Below are 23,314 nucleotides of genomic sequence, written 5' to 3' on the forward strand. Positions count from 1 at the left end.
TGTAGCATAGAGCACGAGCCTCAACTGGCTTGTGACAGCAGCAGCTTGTTGTTGTCTTTGGCCAAATTTGATCGAATGCAATACTTCCCAAGCATAAGCGAAGGAGAGTTTCACGATGGATGTCAGGCTTTCTACGACACCTTTGTTAGTGCTTTAGATGGAAATTCGTGGCTTCAGGTCGCATATGAGTCTGACGTTCTGTCTATCAAGAAGGAGTATATAATCAAGACGCCTAGTACTCTGAATGAGAAGGCTACCGATATTGTACAGCATAGGAATGAGGATTTGATCGATGACGAAGACCACGAGGTGCGCGTAAGGAAGATCTCTCCTGTTCTAGCCTGACTGGAGCTATATAGATCATTTGTAGGCACTTGAGCCTGCCTGCAACAGACAGAATCCTGGTCGAGTTCTCCATTCTATGGTCATCTTCGTACCAGGTTCCGGTCCTCTGGTTCACACTGAATCGTGTCCCATCCGGCATATCCACTGGCATCGAAACTGTATATCAACACCTGGTACCCGAGACGAGCCGTTCGGCCCTCAATCAGGTTGGCGTCATGGGAGGTATCAGTATTGCAGTATGACGATAACGCCCTGACAGGGCAAATTGCTGACAGTGGGCAGCATCATCCTAAATCGGATTTGCCAGCTTTCTTCATCCATCCCTGCAACACTGCCGAGGCGCTGTATGAGATCTGTCAGCAAAGATCTTGCAAAACAGCACTAAACTATCTGATTATCTGGCTCGGTCTCGTGGGCCCTTCGTTCAATCTATATATCCCAAGTCAGCTGATGCTTTCTGCTCCGGAAGATGAGGTTTGAGCACCATAGAAGATTGGAATAGTGGCAGAGAGTATCAATTGTTACACCAGTGGCAATGATCAGTGGCTGATAATGGTTCTGTAGCGTCTTTCTCTTTCAATCCTCGTCTGAAGACGCTTCCATGGGTGCATCACTGTCCTCGTCCTCCTCCATCGGTGCCTCGCCTTGTTCGTCCTCTTCTTCCTCGTCTCTGGGTCTTTTGGTGCCATGTGGCGCTTCTGACTCTGAAGATTTGTTCTGGGGAATCTCCACGGGCTTCGAAGGAACGCTTCCCGGTGGTGCATTGAAAATAGATTTCTGCAAATCGGTTGTTGTTGTCGCTTCTGTTGCTACGCTGGGCATTTCGAAGGTGCCGCGAAGTTTGGCAATGATGTGGGATTGACCTTTGCCATATACGATTTTCTGCGCCAAATTTAGTGCCTGGTGTTCAGGACATGGGCTTGAGTCTATGCGCACCATTTCTTTTCCAAAAAAGTCGAACCCTTGTAATGCTCGCATGGCCTGCGTGCTAGTCTGTATATCTCTGAACACGATATGTGCTTGACCTCGCATACCCTTCGCTCTCGTTGCATTGACATCCAACACCGGTCCATAAGTCGAGAAGAGCATGTAAAGAGCTCGCCGTAGTTCAGGTTTGCTTATCTTCTCCGGCAGGTTTGTACAGTACAGTCTGTGCAAGGTGTGTGAGCTGGGTGCTCTCTGATACGGGGCAACACCTACGTTTGATTTGGTGTCCCTGCATTCACTGCGTCTTTACCAGAGACTCCATTTCGAGAAGGCACCGCTTGTGTTGCCATGGCCCAAATACTGAAGAAGCGCTGTGGCTCTCCGCTAATTCATGTAAGAACTTTTGCAAAACAGAGTTCCATCATTTTTGAGAATTGGTCCAGATTTGCGCATCGAAGCAGAACTGATTTAGTGTTTATATAAGCTTTACTACGCACCGACAGCACCCATTCTTGCTGCCGCATTCGGAATAGTGGGAACCGAGATATGTAACCACTTCGCTGTTGCGAAACGTCTACCATTTTTGCTGCCCACCACCAACTCTTCCCCCCTCTATCTCTAAGTCACCTTGTTGGTGGGTTTGAAGCTAGTCAAGACATCAATCTCAGCCATATTTGCGTCAGCTGCTTTCTCCAGGCTTTGAAGAGAACCTTTGACTAGGACATCTCGTCTTGCAGCCTGGAGTCATTTCTTTCCAGCGCCGCGACTCACACTGATCATCTCCAGCATTCTCGACCTGTCACCCCGCTCTCAAAACGGCCGTATCATCGTGCCATTCACGACTGTCTTAGGTCCGTTCTATCTATGACTTTTCGCCGAACATCCTTCAATCTTATCTCTCAATACTGTCCTCCTTCATCTTCCGAGGGCTGCGCAGAAGTCTCATCTTGACTTTGGCATCTGCTGCCACGAGTCTTTGTCTATTGCGCATCTAGCTTTGCGGTTTGGTGTTCCGGTAATCCCTTCTTGGTCATCGATCACCGCCATGTCTTCCACCGAAATCTACTCTCAACCCGCAGCAACTGGCACCGGGACTGATGTGCGTACCAAAGTCCTCTTCGCTATTGACAGCCTCAAAGCAAAATCACCAGCCTCAATACCCACTGCGACGCTGATTGCCGACAACATTAGAGGGCCAGAACAGACACCTGAACTGGTATCGCGCTTCAGGCAGTTCCTGAACGCAAACGAAAAGGTTTCTTACAACAAAGAGACCGACTCATACTCTTTTCGACCTGTCCATGATATCTTCAATGCAGACGACCTGATCGGTTTCCTACAGTCGCAAACCACGGCGCTGGGCTTGAATGTTCGTGATCTCAAGGACGGCTGGAACGACGTTGAGAAGACTATCGATCAACTTGAGAAAGATCAAAAACTCCTTGTGGTGCGAAACAAAAAGGACAACCATGCGAAGATGGTCTGGGCTGACGATCCCACTCTCCATGCACCTATGGATGACGAATTTGTGAAGCTTTGGGATGAGATTTCCATGCCTTCGGGAGGACATGAGGCGGTAGTGAAGGAATTGAAGCAGAAGGGCATGACCTCTGCTGATTCTGGTATGGCACCAGCAGTCAAGGTAGTCAAAAAGGAGAAGCCGAAAAAGAAGATCAGACGAGGAGGCAAAGTCACCAATACACATATGCAGGGCATATTGCGGGACTATTCTCACCTCAAGAGATGATTTTCAGCCGTGTCACGATCATGTTGAAGGTGAAATGTCATGAATATGGGGCGTGGATTGCCTGGAGTTATGCAGTGGCATCAATAGCATGGTGATTCTTGGCTTCCGAATTGAGGATTGCAGAATAATCGGAGTCAGGTCGAGCTAGCCGATTCATGGGTCTTCAATCCAGCGCTCTTGACGGCAGTATGCTCCATTGTGTCTTTGATGCTCACAAGCTGGCAATGTGGAGATTATTTCCCCTTCCAGTGGCATCCATAATTCAAAATCCGTTAGAGGGAAATTCGCTAGAGGTTACAAAGTTCTCCACAAGCATTCCACAATGTTGAACTTGCTTTGATTCTACACATTTGTGCTTAAGTGGTCGATTCGCTATGTTCTTGACATCTCCAGCTGTTTCTGTTCCCCCAGTAGAACATACAAGTGATAACGCAAGAAGCCCACCGAGCGCCATGCTGATATACAACCCTTTGACCCATCCACAAGTCCATTCCATCCAGTAAATTATAAGGCCGTACTTTGTGGAAGTCCTCATGCATGTGACTTCCCTTTAATACCATTCGTCTCTGATCCAGACTTATCCTTCTCCTGCAGATACCTTGCCAAATCCTCAATCGTACAGACCTTCAGCCCCCATTTCTTCCCGAACTCCAGGCAAGAATCCCTCCTCATCATCCCGCCGCCCACCCTCTCGGCCAAACCCTCCGCACTCTCATCACCATCCTCCACCAACTCACAAATAACACCGACCTCGCTTTTCCCCGCCAATTTACAAAACTCCACCGCCGCCTCCGTATGGCCGGGCCGCTCCCTCACCCCCCCTTCCCTCGCCCTCAACGGGAACACATGGCCGGGCCTCCTCAGATCACCCGCCGTCGCCGCCTCATCCGCCAGAACCCTACACGTCAACGCTCGATCCGAGGCCGAAATCCCCGTCGTCACATGCTCGTGCTTCGCGTCCACACTCACGGTGTAGGCGGTACGATTCGGATCCGCATTCTCGGTTACCATCTGCGGCAGATCCAGACTTTTGGCCCGCGAGGCGGTGAGGGGCGTGCAGATTAGACCACTCGAGTAACGGATCATGAAGGCCATTTTGGCAGGGTCCATGTCCTGTGCGGCGATGATCAGGTCGCCTTCGTTTTCGCGGGAGGGCGAATCCAGCACGATGATGAAATTGCCGGACTTGAACGCGGACATGCAGGCGGGGATGGAGTCAAAAACTGGGCTTGGAGCAACTTTGGATGGCATGATGGTGTTGTTGGAGGACTGCTGTTCATACAGAGGTTCTTGCGATGGGTGACCGGTTCAGCCGGTAGACAATTTGCTAAAGGGAGAAAACCTTTCCTAGGTTCTTCTATACGGAGCCAAGATCGATAAGATGAGATATTGAGTCTATCCAGTAGTCTTGTCTAGCATTAGACAGAACGGTTTATCGATAGATCAGAAAGAAAAATAAGCCGAACGCAATCATGAGGCATCAATTATCTGGAAAGTAAAGGGAACAGAATCATTCATCACATGTCGTGACCGCACGAGATGGAGACTATTTTCTCGGTTTCCGAAGCGGAAAGACTTGCTTGCTAGCTCGAGAAAATAAGTAATTGCTTACAGACGATGCAACAGTAGGATCGATTAGATCATTAGAATCTGGAATCTAGAAGCTTAAAGCATTCGCAAACATAGCAGGCGCTCCATCGATGTCACAGTACAGGACATGATGTCCAGCTCGCTCAACATAGATGAATAAAATGTAGAATTGCCAATGCCAATCTCAAGTACGCTGTTGGTTACTAGCCGAGGATGTTCCGTATACCTTGATAGCCTGATAGCCTTAAACCAGAACCTACCATAGCGCATACCTTGATTCACTCTCAAGGCCACACTTCTTCCGTTCACGCTTGGTAGTAGAGAGCTCCTCCTACCAAATCGTGTTCGCCATGTCCGGCCCCGAAGTACATCACCTTTTCCACCACCCTATCGCAGATCACTCCTTTTCAGCCGACAGGCAGACACTGGCTGTTGCGAGAGATAACAATGTTGAACTATACCACCGGTCAGGGTCTAAGTTTACCTTGAAGGATGAGCTGAAAGGACACGACAAGACGGTTACTGGTGTGGATATTGCTCCTCGAAGTGGCATGATTGTGACCTGTTCACAAGGTGCGCAACATCACCCTTAGCCCGTCACAAATTCTGAAAGTGTATACAGATCGAAATGCCTATGTATGGGAACCGTCACCTTCGGGCTGGAAACCAACTCTCGTCCTCCTGCGCATCAACAGAGCGGCGACCTTTGTCCGTTGGTCACCTTCGGAGAAGAAGTTTGCTGTTGGATCTGGTGCCAGAGTCATTGCCGTCTGCTATTTCGAGGAAGAGAATGACTGGTGGGTATCAAAACATTTGAAGAAGCCAATCCGAAGTACGGTCACATCTTTAGCATGGCATTCCAACTCGGTGTTGATTGCAGCTGGTTCAACGGATTCGCATGCAAGAGTTTTCTCGGGCTATATTAAAGGTATTGATGCAAGACCAGAAAGCAGCGTATGGGGCGAGAAATTACCTTTCAACACAGTCTGTGGAGAGTATCTAAATGACTCAGCCGGATGGATACATGATGTGGCATTTTCGCCCAGTGGTGATGCTCTTGCCTTTGCTGCCCATGATAGCAGCATTACCGTGGTCTATCCGAGTGCACCAGAGCAACCTCCAAAGGCGATGATCAATGTTAGCACTCAGATGCTGCCATTCACGTCCCTCGTCTGGAATGGCGAATCTGAGATTGTTGCAGCGGGCCATGTATGCCAATATCCACGCCTAACCGCATTCCTCTTAAATAACTGACTCAACTTAGGATTGCGAACCATACCGCTTTCGAGGCAGCCAGAACGGCTGGGAGTTTGCAGGCTCAGTCGAGGCAAAATCTCGTCCTGGTATGGGGAACGCTCGTGAGGAATCTGCTCTCAACATGTTCCGCCAGATGGATCTCAAGGGGAAGACAAAGGATGACACTCAATTGAAGACAACACACCAGAATACCATCAGCACAATACGTGCATATGATGAAAGTGATGGTGCTCTGCGACAGTTCAGCAGTCAGTATCCCCCGGCCCTAGGATTGAATATCGCTAATTATATGCAGCCAGCGGTGTTGATGGCAGGGTCGTTATATGGAATGCCTAGACGTATTGGACAACGTCGTTGCGGCTTGATTACACCAATGTGTACCATACGAAGCACTCATTGGAACCAGCCCAGGCCCTCCAGACCTACATAGAACCAATACATACTGAGACCTTCTACGTTGGACCAGTGGCTGCTTTCTTTGTTTTCTATGAACCCTTTATGGAAACTTTGGCATTCTTTTGCTGACTTGCTGCTTCTGCCAAGCTCCTGAGACATCTTTTTTTCTGCCTTTGGATCAGATATTTATATGCGAGCTCGTCCCTCCGATGCTGCTTCCAACATTCATACACAGCCTTCATCATGTCTTCAAGTAGCTTTCCATCGATCAGCTCCCTCTTGAACAACTCACCTACCAAGCCGTATCAACAACTCCCCTCCCATTCAGAGATTCATGCGAAAGAAGAGCAGCGGTCGCCAGGGCCTGCTTCAACCCTCATGAGCATACCTTCAGTACACCAGCCAGGTACTCCACGTTTGACTTTTCGGGAGCCAGTCGAGCCTACTGTAAGTGTGGAGAGTTCTCCGAGCTCAATAGCAGCATCAGCAATCATCACTCCGAACATTCCACTCACTGCGCTCATTTATTTCCAGCTACTTAGCGAAATCAGCCTCGATGATACCGACATGAATCTCCAGCAACCGCCGGATATATACTTTGGCGACGATCCCTTCGACATGGATGCTCCGAACGTGGAGGGCAACCTACCTACTCAGAGTCTACCACATCCGGTGTCGAGTTCGCAGTTTCTCCTAGCATCTTCTCAATTTACCTTTATTGCTTCCCTCGTCAAGATATGCACCAGCGCCGCTCTCAAGCACTACCACTCCCTGCTCCCTCCACCCAGCGTCTACATCAACGTCGAGCAAAACCTCCCGCAACTGCCATTCTCCACAACCATAAAACTTCACCCGCAGGAAACCCCTCAGACGGCCTTGCTGTGCGCCGAAGCAGCTGAGGTAGCCCGAGCCGTCGACGCCAATCTCTCTTTGACCGGTGTCCTGGACCTCATCAGCCACGCGACTCGTGGCGGCGATTCGGCATCTCCGCCAGAGCAGCTGCTTTGCGAGAGCCGGCATGCTGCTCGCATGGCGCCCTTGTGGGAGCTGGCCAATGGACTGTTGGACAAGCTGAGTCGGGTTGCACAAGGCGCCACGCTGCACCCGCTCATTCTCAACTCTACGCGCCACGCGGCCGAGGCGTTCTGCAGGAAGCTCGACGATGAAGAAGCGATGCGACATGTCCGCTCTGTCATCCCTGACTTGTGCTTGGATGTCATGCTGGCAAATGGCGAGTGGATTTGAGCTGCTGAACGTGGGTGTTGTGTGGGGGTGCTGGGGGTCCTAGCAAATTTGCGCGGTTATGGGTGTCTTTTCGAAGAAGAGCAGCAAGGTGTTCATGCGTTCGACAGAAGGTACTTGGCTTGTAAAGTCTCGGGATCAGGCTAGATGCCCAGCCACCAATTGATCTTTCTTGTTTTGATTTGTTTCATGGAATCAATCTTCTCTTTGCAGGAACCGTGTTCCATATTGTGGATGTATGTGAAGGTGTCTACACTCCTTATTTCAGCCATGTCTTACGCTGATTCCTTTGTCTCAACCACTCGATATCCACCGCTTACCAGAAGCGTCTCTTTTTTACAGAGGAGAGAGAGGGAAATATCAAGCTCGGCACGGATAGTGAGACATTGAAAAGGTTCTCGGCCCCCAGAATCAGACGCCGTTATCTATAAGCTCCTATTAGCTTAGTACGTAGGGTACTCCGTACTCAGATAACTATGATAGGGTCCCCATCATGATAGCACCTAGCAAGCAGGTACTCAGATAACTATGGTAGGGTCTCCATCATGCTAGCATTACCAGCAGGTACATATAGTAGTACTCATGACCCCAAAAAAGTCTACGGATCGTAACTCATATCATTCAAGCAAGTCCACCACCACCGCCACTCCTGAAGCTCACGTCTATCTACCTTACCTTAGCAACAGAGCAACAGCAACATGCCACGCCAACCTTCCATACAACCCGCAAGACAGCTGGTCGATGTGCAGATACCACGAATGACACTTATTGGCCGTGTGCCCCTTCGCTTTTCAAGATGTCCCAAGTGCCGAGCGCAAGTCAGGGCCGCACAAGCAATCGTCCCACTGCTCCCCCGAACCACTCAGCCTGTAACGCCGACTCCCCATGGGCAAAGCCGTGAACCATCACTCCTTTCACGAGCGCTAGAAAACGTACCATTCCGGCGACAACCTAAGGTTGAGCTGCGATCGGTCGCAGACCGGAGACCGTTGCAAGAAGCGACCACGGATGAGAAAGGACGTAAGAAAGCGGAAGAGCAACAACAAGACGATCCCGTGGCGAGTCTTGTTTTCCTGATCCTGGTGTATTTATGCGTCTGGGAAGTGGCGTCGTGTGTGTCTGAAGTGTCATACAATATGAGTGGTAGATGGCGCGTTGCAATTATTGAAGATAGGAAGTCCTGAGGAAGTGAGATGCTTTTGCCTGTATGGGTGGTGAGCAATCGGTGGGATAAGTGCAGAGATAGATGTCAAGGAGGAGTGTGATCAGAACCCAATTTGACAAAAACCACGATGATGATTGAAAAATCGCCAAGGTTTTGGCTCTCTACCCCCTTTTCCCACCCAGCCAATCAGAAAATCCTACTTTGTCTGTCGCTGGCATTGGGTAGGCTCGCGATGTTGCTTTGGGTGTTGGTAGTGACCACTGACTCTTGAAAATCAGTTTGGACTTGACAGTCGCCACGCAAGCGTTTATATTAGAGCCTCAGTGGAATCCGATGGCTGAAGAGCAGGCGCTTAGCCGAATTCATCGGATGGGTCAAACGAAAGCCGTGAAGACGGTGCGATACATTATGCAGGACTCGATTGAGGAAGTAAGTAATCTCTTTACTATCGCGACGTGACAATTTTGAACAAACGTTACAGAATATCTACGAGCTACAGCAGCGGAAGTTGAAACTTGCAGCGCTTACCATCTCCGGTGAAGTTCAACCAGACGATCATAACCATCTTGATGTCAGATATATCCTACTCTATATCATCTGCACTCGGCTTACTTTGACATAGGATTTGCGCTTCTTGCTGAGCTAAGGCAACCGTAATAGGCTACGGGCGTGTACGCTTAGACAATAGCTTGCAACTCGATGAATATATTCTGTCTATGAAGGCCTTTGAGTCGATCTTGATTCTGAGTGAGCTTGTGACGAAGAGCCTTATCATGCTGAGTAAGATAAGATGGTATTGATTGTGTTTTTACAGCTGCCTCTGTCGATTATCAACAAAAGATTTCTTCTCGAATCCCCTTTGAATACGGGTCTTTGTTTGATTCAAACAGCTTGAACGTGCTTGCTTTTATTACTAAACTAGGACTTCTCCTTATTGTGATGGTCTCCGCTTTGGCTATCATTCGGCGGCGAACCAAGGGACCCGAATTCGCAGTTGATAATATCAACTATCTCTTTTGTTTCATTGATATTGTCTTTTGTTACTTGCAAGAGAAGTCGTCGCTGCCTTCCAAGTTTTTAAACCCCATTTGCGAGATATTCGGTCAGTACTTGTTACGGCCGTCCAAAGATCCCGTATTTGTCGATTATTGTTTCAAGTGGCTTCAGATTGCGGACACTAGAGAATAATGATAAATTCGGTCGGTAATCCGTTTTTTAATAAGGAAAGCGCTTGATTGACACATGGTGTAATGCAGTCAGAGCCAACGTAGAGGGCTTTCGGATTGAGTCCTGTGCGGAGATCCTTCAAGCGAACATTGCCACTGTTCCTGACGCTTTTATCAATGACGACTGGATTGCGTTAAGTAAACTGCTAAATGGCCTTATTGGACAAGAATTTGGACACGGCAGGCGGTTATACTCGGTGGTAGAGCTACTCTTGTTTGTGGGTCGGCGAGTGTTGACTTTAAGTACCTTATGCTTTCAACCTTCCGTGGCAGCGCATTGAGAGTGGATTGCATCTGGGTCGCTTTGACTCAAACCTATAGGAAAAGACAAACATGGTCCGTACGGCTTTGAAAGGAGTTGTCTTTACCCATTGTGTGCTCACTGGGTACCGGACCGCCCAACGACATGCATTAAAACTCTCAATTCTGGCAATGTTCACGGATCGTTTTTTACCAACCGATCCCCGTGACAAGGTTTATGCTCTCTTAGACCTTGTTCCAGACCGGGATATACCAATCACACCAGATTACAGCCTACCCATCTGCCAAAGATATGCACAGTTCGCTCCTGCCGACGTTCGACTTACCTCTAGATTGAATGTGCCCTTCATGGCAGGGACTAAGCTTGCTCCGAGTAACCCATCACTTAAGCTGCTCTCTTGGATTCCGCACCTAAGTTTGAATACTTTTACCGGACCCCATACGCAACTCAATACAAGAAACTTACAGCCTGGACGTGCTGGAACAATACATCGATCCCATGCGTCAATCATTCTAAAATTCGACGAAAATTCCCAATTAGCGACACTAGAAGCTGCTCACAATCTTCCTTGTGCCATTTTTGGCAAAGCTCCATCCACTTCTTGATGCGTTTAACGTTTATTGGTGTATCCTTGATTTCTCACCCGAAGAAAAGACCTTCCGAGTTAGGAACATCGTTAGCGAGAGGGATCAGTCGATTGAACTCGTTGAAGGACGGTGGCCACGGCTGAGGTCTGACCCGGAGACAACGCACTTCGGGCCCATCTCGACCCCAGAAGAAGCCATCTTCTTGCCAATAGAGCTGACACTGGATGTCTTTGTCTTGCTGGCTGAAGGGTGGATGTGATCCACCGATGGCTTCGACAACGAGATGGCACAGTGTACAAAGGCTTGACTTCTCGCGAATCAGCTGAAGAGAACCTAGGTCGTGGATGTGCTCGAATGAGTCTTGGTCCTTGTTAGCTTGGATTATAAAATCTTTTGAGGACATTTTTAGAGATTTACAGGTGCCGCAAAGCATTACATCACGAAACAACTATTGAATAGTGGTTGCTGGCTGTATGCTGTCAGTCCGAAGGTCTGAAGAAGAGACTAGTTTGAAGTACTCCGTACAAACACGGGCTACGGGTCGCGCCTAAAGTCTAACTAGATCAATGCTTCCTTCGCCGCCCATCAATAGACCTACTAATTACATATTCTATATTACCTTGAAGGGCGTTGCCTATGCGCTGAAGTAGACTGGGCTGAGCACGGATTGCAACTCCTCTTAGTAGCCGAGGTGGTGGGGCCAGAATTGGGTCCTTTCACTGTTCGCTCAGGCGACTTCAGGCGTACCTCAATCTCTCGGTTCAGATTAAGCAGCAACCGCTCAGGTCTAGAAAAGGAACGGGCACTCGATGAGATCAGTTTTGATGATTGTATATAGGCCAATTCTAAACCAGGAACCTCCTTGACTCACAAATATTATAAGTTCGGCAATAGACAATTAAAGCTGGTTGACCATATTCTACACCTCCCAGATATCCTTTCCTTTCTCTCTTCCTTTGCAGGTATTGTTCAAATAATCTCTTCTTATAAAACAAACATCGCACGGGCCGTGCAGGAAGTTGTCAAGTTGATCCTTCTCCTCGCTCGGTCTTGACTCATAAATCTCCCTCAAGAAGCTGCAAGTCTGAGTCCATTCTGGCGATAACACGTTAAATAGGCATGGCTCAAGTGGGTCCCTGGCTCTAGGTTGTCTCCCAGCGGTTAATGAATTCAGATCTCTAGCTAGACCCAACAGCATATCCTTCAAGATGAATATCTGAATTGTAGGCATTCGTGTGACTTCCTCATGTAGCGAGCGGAGAAACTCGTCTTTTGTCACTTCGGCCTCGGGATTCTGGCGATACGTATATTCGATGAGATTCAGGAAGAACCAACTCTTCCGGATACGAGTGACCTCATGGCGAAAGAGCACTAGACCTGTATCAGCAGTCGGGAAATGAATTTCACATGGCGGGAGGTCCTGTGGTAGACGAGTAGGATCACCGAGGTGGATCGGGGCACGACACTTGAAATGAGATGCTGCAGAGTTAACGACAAGATCCGCTTTACGGGCGATAGCAAGGAGACCCTGGGGCGTGTCTTCTTTCTGTAATTGAGCTTCACAGTCCGAGCTTTGAATTAGTGTAATGTCCTTTGAGCAGAGGGCATTCATACCCAGCCTTCGTGCGTCATCGTAGCATTCAATCTGACTTTGAAGCACAGAATCGAGAATGATTTGGTAGTGAGACATGTATGATTGATGGAGAAGATGACAGGTCTTGTGGAAGCGAACTACGTCTGGGCCACAATCTTAATTAGAACCAGCTGGAGCTCTGCTTGAAGAATTCGATGGTTTTGAGGGAGAGGACATGCATGACTTTTTCATATCCTGTACATGAGGGTAATGGTGCCATAAATCAAAGTCATCAATCACCGTGCATGACGCCCTTGCAGTACATTTGACCAAGCTTTCAACTCACCTGCCACGGAATCTAAAGCAAGAAAACAGAGGACGAGAAGCTCTTGAGGCAATGAGAGTATTGTGGCCGGCATCGTTTTGATGGCAAAGGCTCAGAAAAATGAAAGCTGTAGGTTTCCTTGAGAGTCAGGCTACTGTTCGGTTGCCAAAAAAATCTATTGAGCACTATTGGGGCGTCTCCTGCAGCATAGAAATCGATGATGTTGATTCTATCTCGACGAAATCTGTAGAAAGAGAGTTCATCGGAGATTACATGGCAGAATCTGCCGACAGAAATCAACCAATCGGAGCGCTTGTACATTCGACATATTCTAATATCACTGATGGAGTAGAAGGCAGTGTATGGATCGGGGTCTACTTTTGCGTGGTGGGCGTAAGGTTAGGGGGATGGAGTATCCGAGTTATATGTATGATGATCATGCTGCGAGGGAGAGAGAGGAGTCGTCCCTCCACTTGATCAATTGAATGAAGACAGACATCAAAAATGTAAGGCCGCCTCGTAGATGGGTCCTCCGCGCACCATATCATCCACACGCTGCCTCTGGCCCAGCATCACACGTGCTAGACCAATTTTTCTACGGTGCGGCAGCAGCAGACTCAGCATCTCCGTCAACGCCCCACCTGCAATCTGTTGCGGAAGAATCTTGAAAGGGTTTAATTTGAAATCGTGCATGACCCATGCATATTCTATGAATAAGAAGCCCCTTCTAAACATCACAGCAGGGGCCAGAGTGGTGCACTATGTTCCCAGCATAAAACTGTAGAATTTTCGTCCAAATTGACAGATGTTTGAATCATCAGTCGAGGTGTGATATGCTGGAGTGCTCCATTATACTGTAAAATTGTGGTTGGACTTTTACCGATTAGGAATGAGTAAAGCTGTGTGGGATTTAGGGAATTTCAAGTAGGATTTCGATGGATTTTTCCATAGATACGAAGGACCCCCGGGGCACGAGAAGAAGAATAAGGGCTTTTGAAATAGTATTCTGATTGGGGTGGCGCCTAGATTGGGACGAGGCTTAGGTCAGGACGACGCCCTGATTGGGACAACGCCAGGGTTAGAAGCGTCCTAACTAAGCAATTGACAATCCACATGAAGAAACCTCCATTCAGCCAACGTACGCTTTGGCTACCACTTTGGCTACCAACTCGTGCCCCAAGCACCTCTGAGCTGAAGTACAGCCACTGTGCTTTGCAGATACACTCAAAAACCTGGGCTTTATGTTCCAGCAAGCACAGAAGTCCCCCAGCTTCATAGGATGTCCGGGATACCAATACTCTTCTGACAGCAGCTCGGTATACTTTTCACCGTCCTTCCAGCCCAGTGCGCACAGATCCGTATTGCTGATTGCCTGAGATGACGATTAATCCATGAGATAAAAGTATGGGCAGAGATCCTCGAAAGGGACCATTTCCAAACAACTATCATATAGCTGTCATGGCTCCCAGCCAAGGATCTCGATATACTCTCGTTCACTCATATATCTTGCTGGATGCACTGGATACGCGTGGCGTACATCGGTCTGTAGTGGTAATCCGTCATCGTTTGTCTTCCCTGACAGGATGGAACAGTAGAGATACGCCAGTCACGTCCAGCTGCCGATGGTCAGATAAGTGATTGCAGATATTGGTCTCCGGAGGAGCCAAATATATCAGCTGATGATGAGTGTCAAGAATATTGGAACTGCTTGAGAGGGCCTGAAAGCATGAATTTCTTACCTGGTATACCAACAACCGCGGTTCCATTAGTTACCAGAGGACGTCCAGGTACGACCATGACTGACCTAAACGCCTCGTCAAATCAGCAAGAGACTCGTGGTAGAGACATTGATGTCAATAAGGAAGTCTGTGGCTGGCCATTAACTGGCCACCGCGTTTGTTGACGGACAGACCTGGTACTGTGTTCTGCTTCATGAGACACAAACTGTGAGCTCTTCGAATATTGGTTCGATCTTGAATCCGGTGCATCGTGTTAGAGGATGTAGCAAATAGCGTACGGAGATACCAATTGAATTGATTGAGTTACTCCTATCAAGAGGAGCATTTGCTCACACTAATAGCTATAGAAGCGCATTACTGCAACAGCTCAGAAACAGCATTTGGCGTTCAATTCGTATAGCAATGCTCACTGCCATAAATAACAGGGCGTAAAAGTTACAAGAGCGTTTCGTGCGTTTCGCATGCGGGGACCCCTGTATCATCCTGCTAATACGTAACAGATACGTATCGTATGCGCAGGGATTCTGACACATCGAATGATTGTTGCTGTTCTGGACTCACCAGAGCCGAGTTCGTTCACTTCCGGTTACTATGAGCTTCAGTCGCCCAGAAGGGGCTCACAGCTTCACCGCTCACATACATCTATTGTGTCTGAGGGTGCTCCTGCTGCTTCAGCTCCCAATGTTACCTGCACTGCGGGTTCGTAATGGATTTACCTTTGGCTGTAAGATATCTGGATGCGAGGGGGATGATGTCAACAACAAACTTTAAAAGACGTACGCAGGAGCAGTGTGAGCAGGATAATGCCTAGCCCTTGGATCAATATGAAATGCAAATTCAGTGCGCTCTTTGGTACACGGTTTGCTATAATCAGGCCAACAGCCTCTTTGCAAATGTTCTCATTGAGACCCTGAAACTTGCCACTCGTTCTGACCTAGAGAACAATGATTGTGTCCCAAATATGGAAGCAGGCGGGGTGAAAGGTACCACTGCTACTTCCACCGTCGATTATGTCTGTTAGTTAAACTGATGTTTGATGTTTGATTTGGACCATTGAACAAGATGTGCTCTTCCAGATCTAGGAACAAAGTTTCTCCACCCGTGAAACCGCTGGAACAATGTCTGGTTACGGTTTAATCCATTTCCTCGTGAATTACGGAGTATGAAGCTTTTTCCAAGAAGAGATGAACACATTTCCTGTAGACGTAGTTACGCTATTAGGAAAAGCTGCATCTTCAAGATGGCATCCTGTTCTTCATCGCCAATAGTCGGGACATTAAGAGTGTATTTCACAAGTACTGTCCAACTTTCAGCGACGTTTTCTAGATATCCTAACCAACATTTATGCAACCAGAACAGACCTGGATATGTCTTCATGATTGGACAAAGTGCTTGTTCATGTACTTCCTAAGCTCGCACCAGTAAGAGATGAGGTTTCAGCCTCGTTCAGCTGAGACCCGGGACTTTTAGCCCCACCCATTTACTAAAATTCTTGCCACCGATATTCACCGAGCCACGCAACTCCCAGCTTCTCCCAACTTACAAGTCGTGACCATGGCCTGCATATACACATGAGGGGAAGGCGGTGCCATACCATCTTTAAGGATGTCTGGCGTCTCTTCAGATCCCTCTTCTCATCGAGTTTGGTCCGGCGTGATTAATGCAGTGGGCAGCACTGTGATTCAGGGTGATACCACTGCCGGAAGGGATGTTATCAATCTGAGTAAGCTCCTTCCGCATGGGATTCTTATTACGGTTCTCTTCCGTATATCGAGCGGGTGCAATCTCTCTGCAAGTAAAGAATCACTGACTGATCATGTCCATTAGCATTGAACTCCTTTTTGCCTAGTGCTGAGGCCTTCTATAACCTTTGCCAATCCTCGGATGACGCTTTTAAGGACGTCGCCGGAGAATTGAAAGACCTACTATCTGGGTTTGAACAAGCAGAAGGCTTCCTCAATAATGGCCACTTGGACCAAGCTCAGCAGGACGTCCTTGCAAGGCACCTGTCCCAGAGTCGCAAGATTGTTGAAGGTCTGCAGCAGTTGAAATCTGGCTTGGACGCATCGAACATGCTTCCTACAGAACTAGTGAATCGAGGCTTGTTGCAACGGCTTGCAGAATTGATGAACAAACTTAGACCGCGAGTGGCTAGTATCAACTACTTTAACACAACAATGTACGCAATCACAGAATCTGCTCATCCTTCTAATGATCTGATCTCTTTCTTAGTTCATCTCAGGCTCACCTGGGACAATTGATACGCCGGACGATCGAAGAGCATTTCCCAGTCGATGACCAACAGTCAGTGCACACTTTCTGGACTGCACAATCACAAACAAGTGAAGAGATGGAGTCTTGGCGTCAGCTGCGGAAAAAGCTTCGGGATCTGTGCTCAGGTGATCCGTCACAACTCAAAACCAACCAGACCCGTGTTCTGATGATCTTACGCCAATACTATTCGGGTGATGTATTGACTGATTCTTTCTTCCAAGATGAAATTGAAGGTATCGAGGATTCTGATGAGGACAACTTGACATCAAGAGATGCGAGTCCGTGTCGTGATGGATTGCATGACGTACGCGAAGACGATAATCTCAAGCAGGGTACTCTAACACCTTCCTGGGAATTAAGGAACAAGATGTTTATAGATTGGCAGACAATTGCACGACCTTGGCTGCACATGCCAGCCCGCTAGCGCCTTACGAAGGCGAAGAGCTGGATTGGATTACAATGCTCAACTATAAAATCAAGTCTTGGTCAACATTCGTAAAGGTAGCTATATTGGGGAAAGGATATAATGACGCCCTTGTGTTTCTCATCGAATACAACGTTAGAGGCAAGGGCAAAGAGTTTCTGGATCAACTTGACAGTGAATTGCGAGATACACTTGGAAGCTTGGACATACCACTCTCCAAACCCAAGACCAGTCGCAGTTACACGGATGGACCTATTTGTCTCTGCCGAGCTGGACCCGTGATCGCTACAATAAACCAAGAGAAGGGGTTATTGAAGACGTACATTATCCCGTCGGCGTATCAGCGTGGCTATGTGACACCTTTAACAGCAAGAGAGAAGCTGATTTCAGCCATGCCTGATATCATGTCCAGCCATTGCAAATCTTCATCACTGGGGTTAATAGGGCTATCCTTGGTGAAGGCGATTGCTGACTGGGGATTTTCGAAGGCTTACCCAGGCCGTTGGCATGAAATTCGCCTTATGGACGAAAGAAAGGGTAAGAAAGAGGCCAACAAGGCTGGGTTTCTTTATCTGGGCCATGCTCCAAACGCAGTTAGCTGCATAAGTGATTGCTCTTTTTGTCGAACTTTTGGCGAGGAGATCATGGCAGAGATAGAGGCTCAAAAAGTAGCTCAGCTTTGGGACAAGCTAGTGAACCAGAGAATCAGAGATGACGCCTCTAACGAGAGATTGGTTTACACAGCGGGAAAATGGTGGATTAAGGACTTAAAACCGAGTAGGGATTCAGTGATGGATGGCTGTCTCCACGCAAACTCCAGCGCTCAAAAATAATGTCAGCGAACCGACCTGGGTATCTATCTGGCAAGCCTCTCCCCGTCCAACCTATCAGATACTTGCATACTCGATCCCACAAACGGCCGTCTCAACGATGCCACGCTGTACGGAACAAAAAGAGCCAAAAGCCGGAGAGAAGGAAACAGGGCCCCTCAAGCAGCCATACCCGTCTCGATCTTCTTCCCTTTCACACTCTTCCACTCCAGACTTGCCGCCCCGATCCCCGTCAAACAAGCCATGGCCACACTGACATACCACGTTTGAGTCAACGCGCGATTATACGCCACCAACACACCGGGCAGATACTCGGGCGGAATGGCCGTCTTCAGCGTCGTGGCGCCCAACCTCAGAATCGCAGAGGGATCGAACCCTCTCGCCTCCTGCAGCAAGCCCGACATCAGGCGATTCTGAAAAACATTCTGGCCCACGCTGACGAAGAGGGCTCCGCCGAACGTCTGTGTGAACATAATCAGCGCGGTACCGACGGGTATGTCCGCGATGGGAAGCACAGTCTGAACTGCGATTAAAGGTTGTTGCATGGCCAGTCCGACGCCGAAGCCGTAGATGATTTGGTAGCCGATCCATTTCGAGGAGGAAGTGTTGACGGTGAAGGTGGTCAAGAGCCCCGCGCCGATGGATTGGAGGATGGTGGATACGATGAAGAAAGGCGTGTAGTAGCCTACTGCTGTTACGCCGGCGCCGCCGAGAATGGACATTAAGACCAAGGCAAGGACGAGGGGGAGACACATGATTCCGGAGGTAGTGGCGGAGACAGATTTGATGGCTTGGAACCAGATGGGAAGGTAGAATCTGGAAGGAAAAAGGGAATGTTAGTAAAAAAGTATTTGAATGGTAAGAGGACAGATGGCGAGTGTGGGAGGGAGGGAGGAGACTTACATGAAAATGAAGAAAGCGGCACCAAGGCAGGTTGCGAACCAAGCCGATGCAGCCATTGTCCTCTGCTTCATGATGCGAGGCGGAATGGTGGCATTATCTCCTTTCCAGAATTGAATACCGATAAAGACGGCGGTTAGGATGCCGAACAGAACAAATAGAGCGATGATTCGTGCATTTGACCACGGGTACATGGTGCCGCCCCATTGCAGGGCAAGCAGACAGCAGACAATGGCTGGAATGAAGACGGCTGTTCCGATAGGATCCATCGATTCGAGCTTCTCTCTCCAGGTCTTTTCGGACTGGGTCTTGCGGTTGGGGGATTTGAAGAAGAGGCCGATGACAACGATGGTAATTGCTCCAATGGGCAAGTTGATGTAGAAGCACCACCTCCAGCTGACGTGGTCGGTGAAAGCTCCTCCCAGGAGCGGTCCCGCCACCGACGCAATGCCGTACATGGCCCCAATGATGCCAGTGTAGATGGGTCGTTTGATCAGGGGTACGGTGTAGGCGATGATGATCAAGGCTCCGGTAAAGATACCGGCAGCACCCACACCAGCAACGGCACGTCCGATGATCAAGGCGACGGAGCTTGGGGCAGCACCGCAGATGACCGAGCCGACCTCGAAGATGAAGATAGCGATCAGGTATCCCCATTTGAGAGAGAAAAAGGTGTAGAGCTTTCCCCAAAGTAGAGTGAATGCACAACTAGTCAAAAGATATGAGCTCCCGTACCATCCCACGTCGTCAAGCGCTTTAAAAACGTCTGTGATTCGCGGTATGGCGGTTGCGATGATCGTGTTGTCCTAACTTTGAGTCAATCTGTTATCCCATCCCAGTTTCAAAAATGCTGTACATACCAGTGCCATGAGGAAGACCGACAGGCAGAGAGCAAAAGTGATGAAGGCCAATTTTGCGCCTGTCGGATAGATGATCTCTTCCTCCTCATCTACTTCATCCAGCGCTTTGGCTTCATCTGATCCTGTAGGTTCCATGTTTCGTTTCGAGTTTGCTGAGCTGAGCGATCTTGAGTCTGGAGAGACTTCCTTTTCCTTTTCTTGGGATAGCTCCGAGATGGAGACATTCTCGCTCGGCGCGACAGGGGTAGCTTCTGACTTCGCCAGTGAAGGATCTGCCGCCTCTGCGGGTTTGCTCTTTTTGAAAAGCATGTTGGGAGGGTGCGGTCTGGAGGAAATTGAAAACGTCAATCGGTTACAGGTTGCTGCGGTTCAGCAGCACAGATACTCAGATGCCTAGGTAGAGAAGATTGTGTTTGGCAACGGATGGATGGAACACTTCTAGTATGCAAGCGTAACAAAGAACGTAAAGATAGTCTACGAAGCGAAATTATAGATTATCAAAAGGTATCTTGGAATTTCCACCACGGAGAATTACTAAAGAAATGTGAAAGGAGCGAAGTGGAAGCTTTACATATGACATGCAGACAGACTTCTGGAAAGTCTAAAAGAACGATGTGATGAGGGCATGATTGCCAAGGGTCCGTTGACTTTGGACGGGGATCTTGGTTTTTCTTGAACAGGAAGACTTTAACGATGGACCAAGCGGAAAGACGTTGTGCCGGGTCACCGACCCCTTTGATGACAAGCCTCCCACCCATACCCACATTCCAGGCAACAATCTTTGTTTACCAATCATTGCTCCCGGAGAGGAGATGAGGACACGGATGGGGATAGCTACCATGCACACGGAAGTATGGTTGCAGCGTTTAACTCTCGACAGTCCTGACTATTGTGCATACTGGCATGCTCTAGCCTGAAAGATCAGACTGCCAGTACTTTTGGCACTCTTTCTTCGGCCAAATCATATGCAATACTCGATTTGTGCAATAGGTCATTATGCTGTATTTGTGCACATCATCAGCCCTATGGCAGCCGGAACAAAGCCAAGTGGCCACAGAAGAGGACACATCAACCACTCCATCAAAAGGACAGCGCTTGTGGTTTCGAACCACCCTTCGCAGTAGTTAGTTGATGTATCCTTGCTTACTTCCGTTTAAAATATTGATTTTGGGAAAACACGGTAGCTTGGTAGCTGGCTTACTCGATCGGGCAATTAGCTGCAAACGGCTCAAGCTTTCAAGAGATGACAGCATACGTAGTACGACATGTGCTCGAGCAACCTTGACTTCTTACCGGAGTGACCCATACCTGGTGCTTCTGCTAATAAGTATCATTGGTTTCCACGTTGCCAAAATATCACGAGTACGAGTAGGATCACATGGTTCTTTGCTCGCTTGAGGGTGGAATACACGTTCAGCCGAAGGGATATTAGCCTGAACCCAATCGGATGAATTTCGTCCCGCAGCTGGGGGAGTGTTCCCGAGTGACCCATTGCCGAGACGCCGACCAAGTTGCAAGGGTAATTTGACCCTTGACCATTTATCAAGGACAACTAGTGCATTTGTGCCAGTTGTGCAGTACTGCTACTGCGCTTGGGTGAATAGGCAGTACGGAGTACAGCCGTTGTTATTGCCCTGAATGAAGGATGCAGAAGAACCAAGCTTCTACAAGCTTCCTCTGCTAGCTTTTGCCCCAAGTAATGACTACCGAATGATATCAAAGTGCATTCCATGTTCGAACTGCCAGACCTTCCCATTACCATAGCTCTTATTCAACCTGGTTTTTTTTTTCACATAAACATCTTAGCCACCTTCAACAGCCCCCCCAGATTCTCTCCAATTCCTCCTCCCATGCCCGGCAGATTCGACCCACTTCCAAAATCCCTCGCTCCGCCCCTGGCATAGTATCTTTCGCTCTGAAAGCCGCCCATACCTCCTCTCCTTCGACCACCGACCAGTTCCTCCAGACCCCGTGGCAACCTCACACCAAATTGCGCAAGTATCTTTGTCAGGACCCCACCAGTAAGCAAAGGCATAATGACGAGAACGAAGACCTTCAACGGGTGCCGGCGCATATAGTAATATAAGTCGCGGATGAAACGGCGGAGACGGCTCATGAGCCGGTTGGAGTAGTTGCTTCTTGGTTGAGCGCGAGAAGAGGAGTAATATCTTTTGGATGAGGTGGAATGGTGAGAGGCGGTGGAAGTGTTGGGGAGACCGAAAAAGGAGGAGGAGGATCGTGCGTATACGGGCTTCGAGGCATAGTGTTTAGATGATGAAGAATGGCGCCGGTCGCGGGAGCGAGAACGAGAGCGTGATCGAGGCCGGGACGAGAAGCCATCGTTCCAGAAGCCCATCTCGAAAGGTAGAGCGGTTTTGGGTGTATGATGCTGTACAACGTCCTCCTCAAGAATATGGTTTCCGTAGGATGTAGAGTGGGCTGAGGGGCTCGCCCTGATACCGAGATCCTGTACGCAAAATAGATCTGCCGTTAAGATATAGTGTAGTAGGAGTTGAGAGATCCAAGCTCTGCAATGAGTCTTCTCACTCCGCAGCCTAAGTGAGTTACAACTGGCGGGGTTGACACGGGGCGCAGGTTATGATGGAAGTAGCCAAGTCAACGTCTGCAACCAACAATACTTGTTGGTTGACTTGAAGAAAGGATTGACCGCTCTGGATAAACTGTGGGCTGGGAAAGGTACTATTAACTAACTTAATTGGTCTAGAACCGCAACGGGTCCAGAAGTGCAACACTCGAGATTTAATCAGAGTAATTGAACTTCTGATTTCCTGCATGAGCCTTGAATCCTTACATACTTGAATGATTATTTTTGTAAAATGACTTTAGGATGAGTCTCTTTCCATCTTCTGGATTATAAAATATCTACTTTAGGAATAAATGAGTAGGAGAGATGTCTAGAAAGCTTTAACTAGAGAGAGGAACTTTGGTTAAGGTTTCCAGGGCCTGTGCGGATGGTCTTACACTTCTGGGCCACTCACATTACTAAACATTTATCGAGTAACTTAGCGTGGAACCCCTACAGATCCAAAAGTGCTTACTACGTATCTTTTTCCAGTTTAGTTCCAAGTGTCAGGTAGAAGCCAGGGTGGCTGATTGATGTCATCTCGAGGCTGCCTCTCAATTGGTGCCTGTACTCCCTCCAGGTGTCCAGCACTCACTCTTCTCTGTATCCATACAATCCCTCTATCCTGTACATTACTGCTTCCGTTGGTGCACAACCCGTGTCTTAAATTTAACAAGCACTTACATCCAAGACTGCACACTATCTGGACCCTCGCTTGCCATTGAAGTTTCCCATCCGGTTTCCAGGCTACCACAACCCCAGTCCTCCCCTCCCTCCCTACCTTATTTTCCTACTCCAAGATGGCATCCAACCCCCCAGACTACTACGCCATCCTCTCCATCCCCTCAACCGCAACGGCCCAACAGATCCGCGACGCCTACAAAAAAGCCGCTCTAAAATCGCACCCTGACCGCGTCCCCTCCGACTCCCCCGAGCGGCCTGCCCGGACCAAGAAGTTCCAGCAGATCAACGACGCCTACTACACTCTCTCCGACCCAACTCGACGACGAGACTACGACGCCGCACGAACATTCCACTTCAGCAACAGCAACAGCGACGGC

General features: G+C 48.6%; 10 protein-coding genes across 10 annotated transcripts; 5 read left to right on the forward strand and 5 right to left on the reverse strand.

The window, feature by feature from the left end:
- Positions 1-921: 921 nt before the first annotated feature.
- EPUS_04862 (uncharacterized protein) lies at positions 922-1,622 on the reverse strand (the record flags this gene model as incomplete). The annotated part of the gene is made up of 2 exons (XM_007789419.1): positions 922-1,495; positions 1,546-1,622. The coding sequence occupies 2 exons, from the start codon at positions 1,620-1,622 to the stop codon at positions 922-924; spliced, it is 651 nt and encodes a 216-aa protein (XP_007787609.1).
- A 695-nt stretch (positions 1,623-2,317) lies between these two features.
- Positions 2,318-3,019, forward strand: EPUS_04863 (uncharacterized protein; the record flags this gene model as incomplete). Its single annotated transcript, XM_007789420.1, has 1 exon — positions 2,318-3,019. The coding sequence occupies one exon, from the start codon at positions 2,318-2,320 to the stop codon at positions 3,017-3,019; it is 702 nt and encodes a 233-aa protein (XP_007787610.1).
- Positions 3,020-3,550: 531 nt separating this feature from the next.
- EPUS_04864 (3,4-dihydroxy-2-butanone 4-phosphate synthase) lies at positions 3,551-4,270 on the reverse strand (the record flags this gene model as incomplete). The annotated part of the gene is made up of 1 exon (XM_007789421.1): positions 3,551-4,270. One exon carries the CDS (start codon positions 4,268-4,270, stop codon positions 3,551-3,553), a length of 720 nt encoding a protein of 239 aa, XP_007787611.1.
- A 689-nt stretch (positions 4,271-4,959) lies between these two features.
- On the forward strand, positions 4,960-6,202 carry EPUS_04865 (uncharacterized protein; the record flags this gene model as incomplete). Its single annotated transcript, XM_007789422.1, has 4 exons — positions 4,960-5,182; positions 5,232-5,818; positions 5,874-6,114; positions 6,162-6,202. 4 exons carry the CDS (start codon positions 4,960-4,962, stop codon positions 6,200-6,202), a joined length of 1,092 nt encoding a protein of 363 aa, XP_007787612.1.
- A 303-nt stretch (positions 6,203-6,505) lies between these two features.
- On the forward strand, positions 6,506-7,507 carry EPUS_04866 (uncharacterized protein; the record flags this gene model as incomplete). Its single annotated transcript, XM_007789423.1, has 1 exon — positions 6,506-7,507. One exon carries the CDS (start codon positions 6,506-6,508, stop codon positions 7,505-7,507), a length of 1,002 nt encoding a protein of 333 aa, XP_007787613.1.
- A 695-nt stretch (positions 7,508-8,202) lies between these two features.
- On the forward strand, positions 8,203-9,315 carry EPUS_04867 (uncharacterized protein; the record flags this gene model as incomplete). Its single annotated transcript, XM_007789424.1, has 4 exons — positions 8,203-8,615; positions 8,948-9,098; positions 9,151-9,240; positions 9,292-9,315. The coding sequence occupies 4 exons, from the start codon at positions 8,203-8,205 to the stop codon at positions 9,313-9,315; spliced, it is 678 nt and encodes a 225-aa protein (XP_007787614.1).
- Positions 9,316-11,663: 2,348 nt separating this feature from the next.
- On the reverse strand, positions 11,664-12,434 carry EPUS_04868 (uncharacterized protein; the record flags this gene model as incomplete). Its single annotated transcript, XM_007789425.1, has 1 exon — positions 11,664-12,434. One exon carries the CDS (start codon positions 12,432-12,434, stop codon positions 11,664-11,666), a length of 771 nt encoding a protein of 256 aa, XP_007787615.1.
- Positions 12,435-15,986: 3,552 nt separating this feature from the next.
- On the forward strand, positions 15,987-17,685 carry EPUS_04869 (uncharacterized protein; the record flags this gene model as incomplete). The annotated part of the gene is made up of 4 exons (XM_007789426.1): positions 15,987-16,104; positions 16,209-16,560; positions 16,614-16,959; positions 17,578-17,685. The coding sequence occupies 4 exons, from the start codon at positions 15,987-15,989 to the stop codon at positions 17,683-17,685; spliced, it is 924 nt and encodes a 307-aa protein (XP_007787616.1).
- Positions 17,686-18,067: 382 nt separating this feature from the next.
- EPUS_04870 (uncharacterized protein) lies at positions 18,068-19,978 on the reverse strand (the record flags this gene model as incomplete). Its single annotated transcript, XM_007789427.1, has 3 exons — positions 18,068-18,725; positions 18,813-19,615; positions 19,670-19,978. The coding sequence occupies 3 exons, from the start codon at positions 19,976-19,978 to the stop codon at positions 18,068-18,070; spliced, it is 1,770 nt and encodes a 589-aa protein (XP_007787617.1).
- Positions 19,979-21,458: 1,480 nt separating this feature from the next.
- Positions 21,459-22,025, reverse strand: EPUS_04871 (uncharacterized protein; the record flags this gene model as incomplete). Its single annotated transcript, XM_007789428.1, has 1 exon — positions 21,459-22,025. One exon carries the CDS (start codon positions 22,023-22,025, stop codon positions 21,459-21,461), a length of 567 nt encoding a protein of 188 aa, XP_007787618.1.
- Between the last annotated feature and the right edge of the window lie 1,289 nt (positions 22,026-23,314).

Source organism: Endocarpon pusillum (assembly GCF_000464535.1).
Source record: "Endocarpon pusillum Z07020 unplaced genomic scaffold C741571, whole genome shotgun sequence".
Lineage (NCBI taxonomy): Eukaryota > Fungi > Ascomycota > Eurotiomycetes > Verrucariales > Verrucariaceae > Endocarpon > Endocarpon pusillum.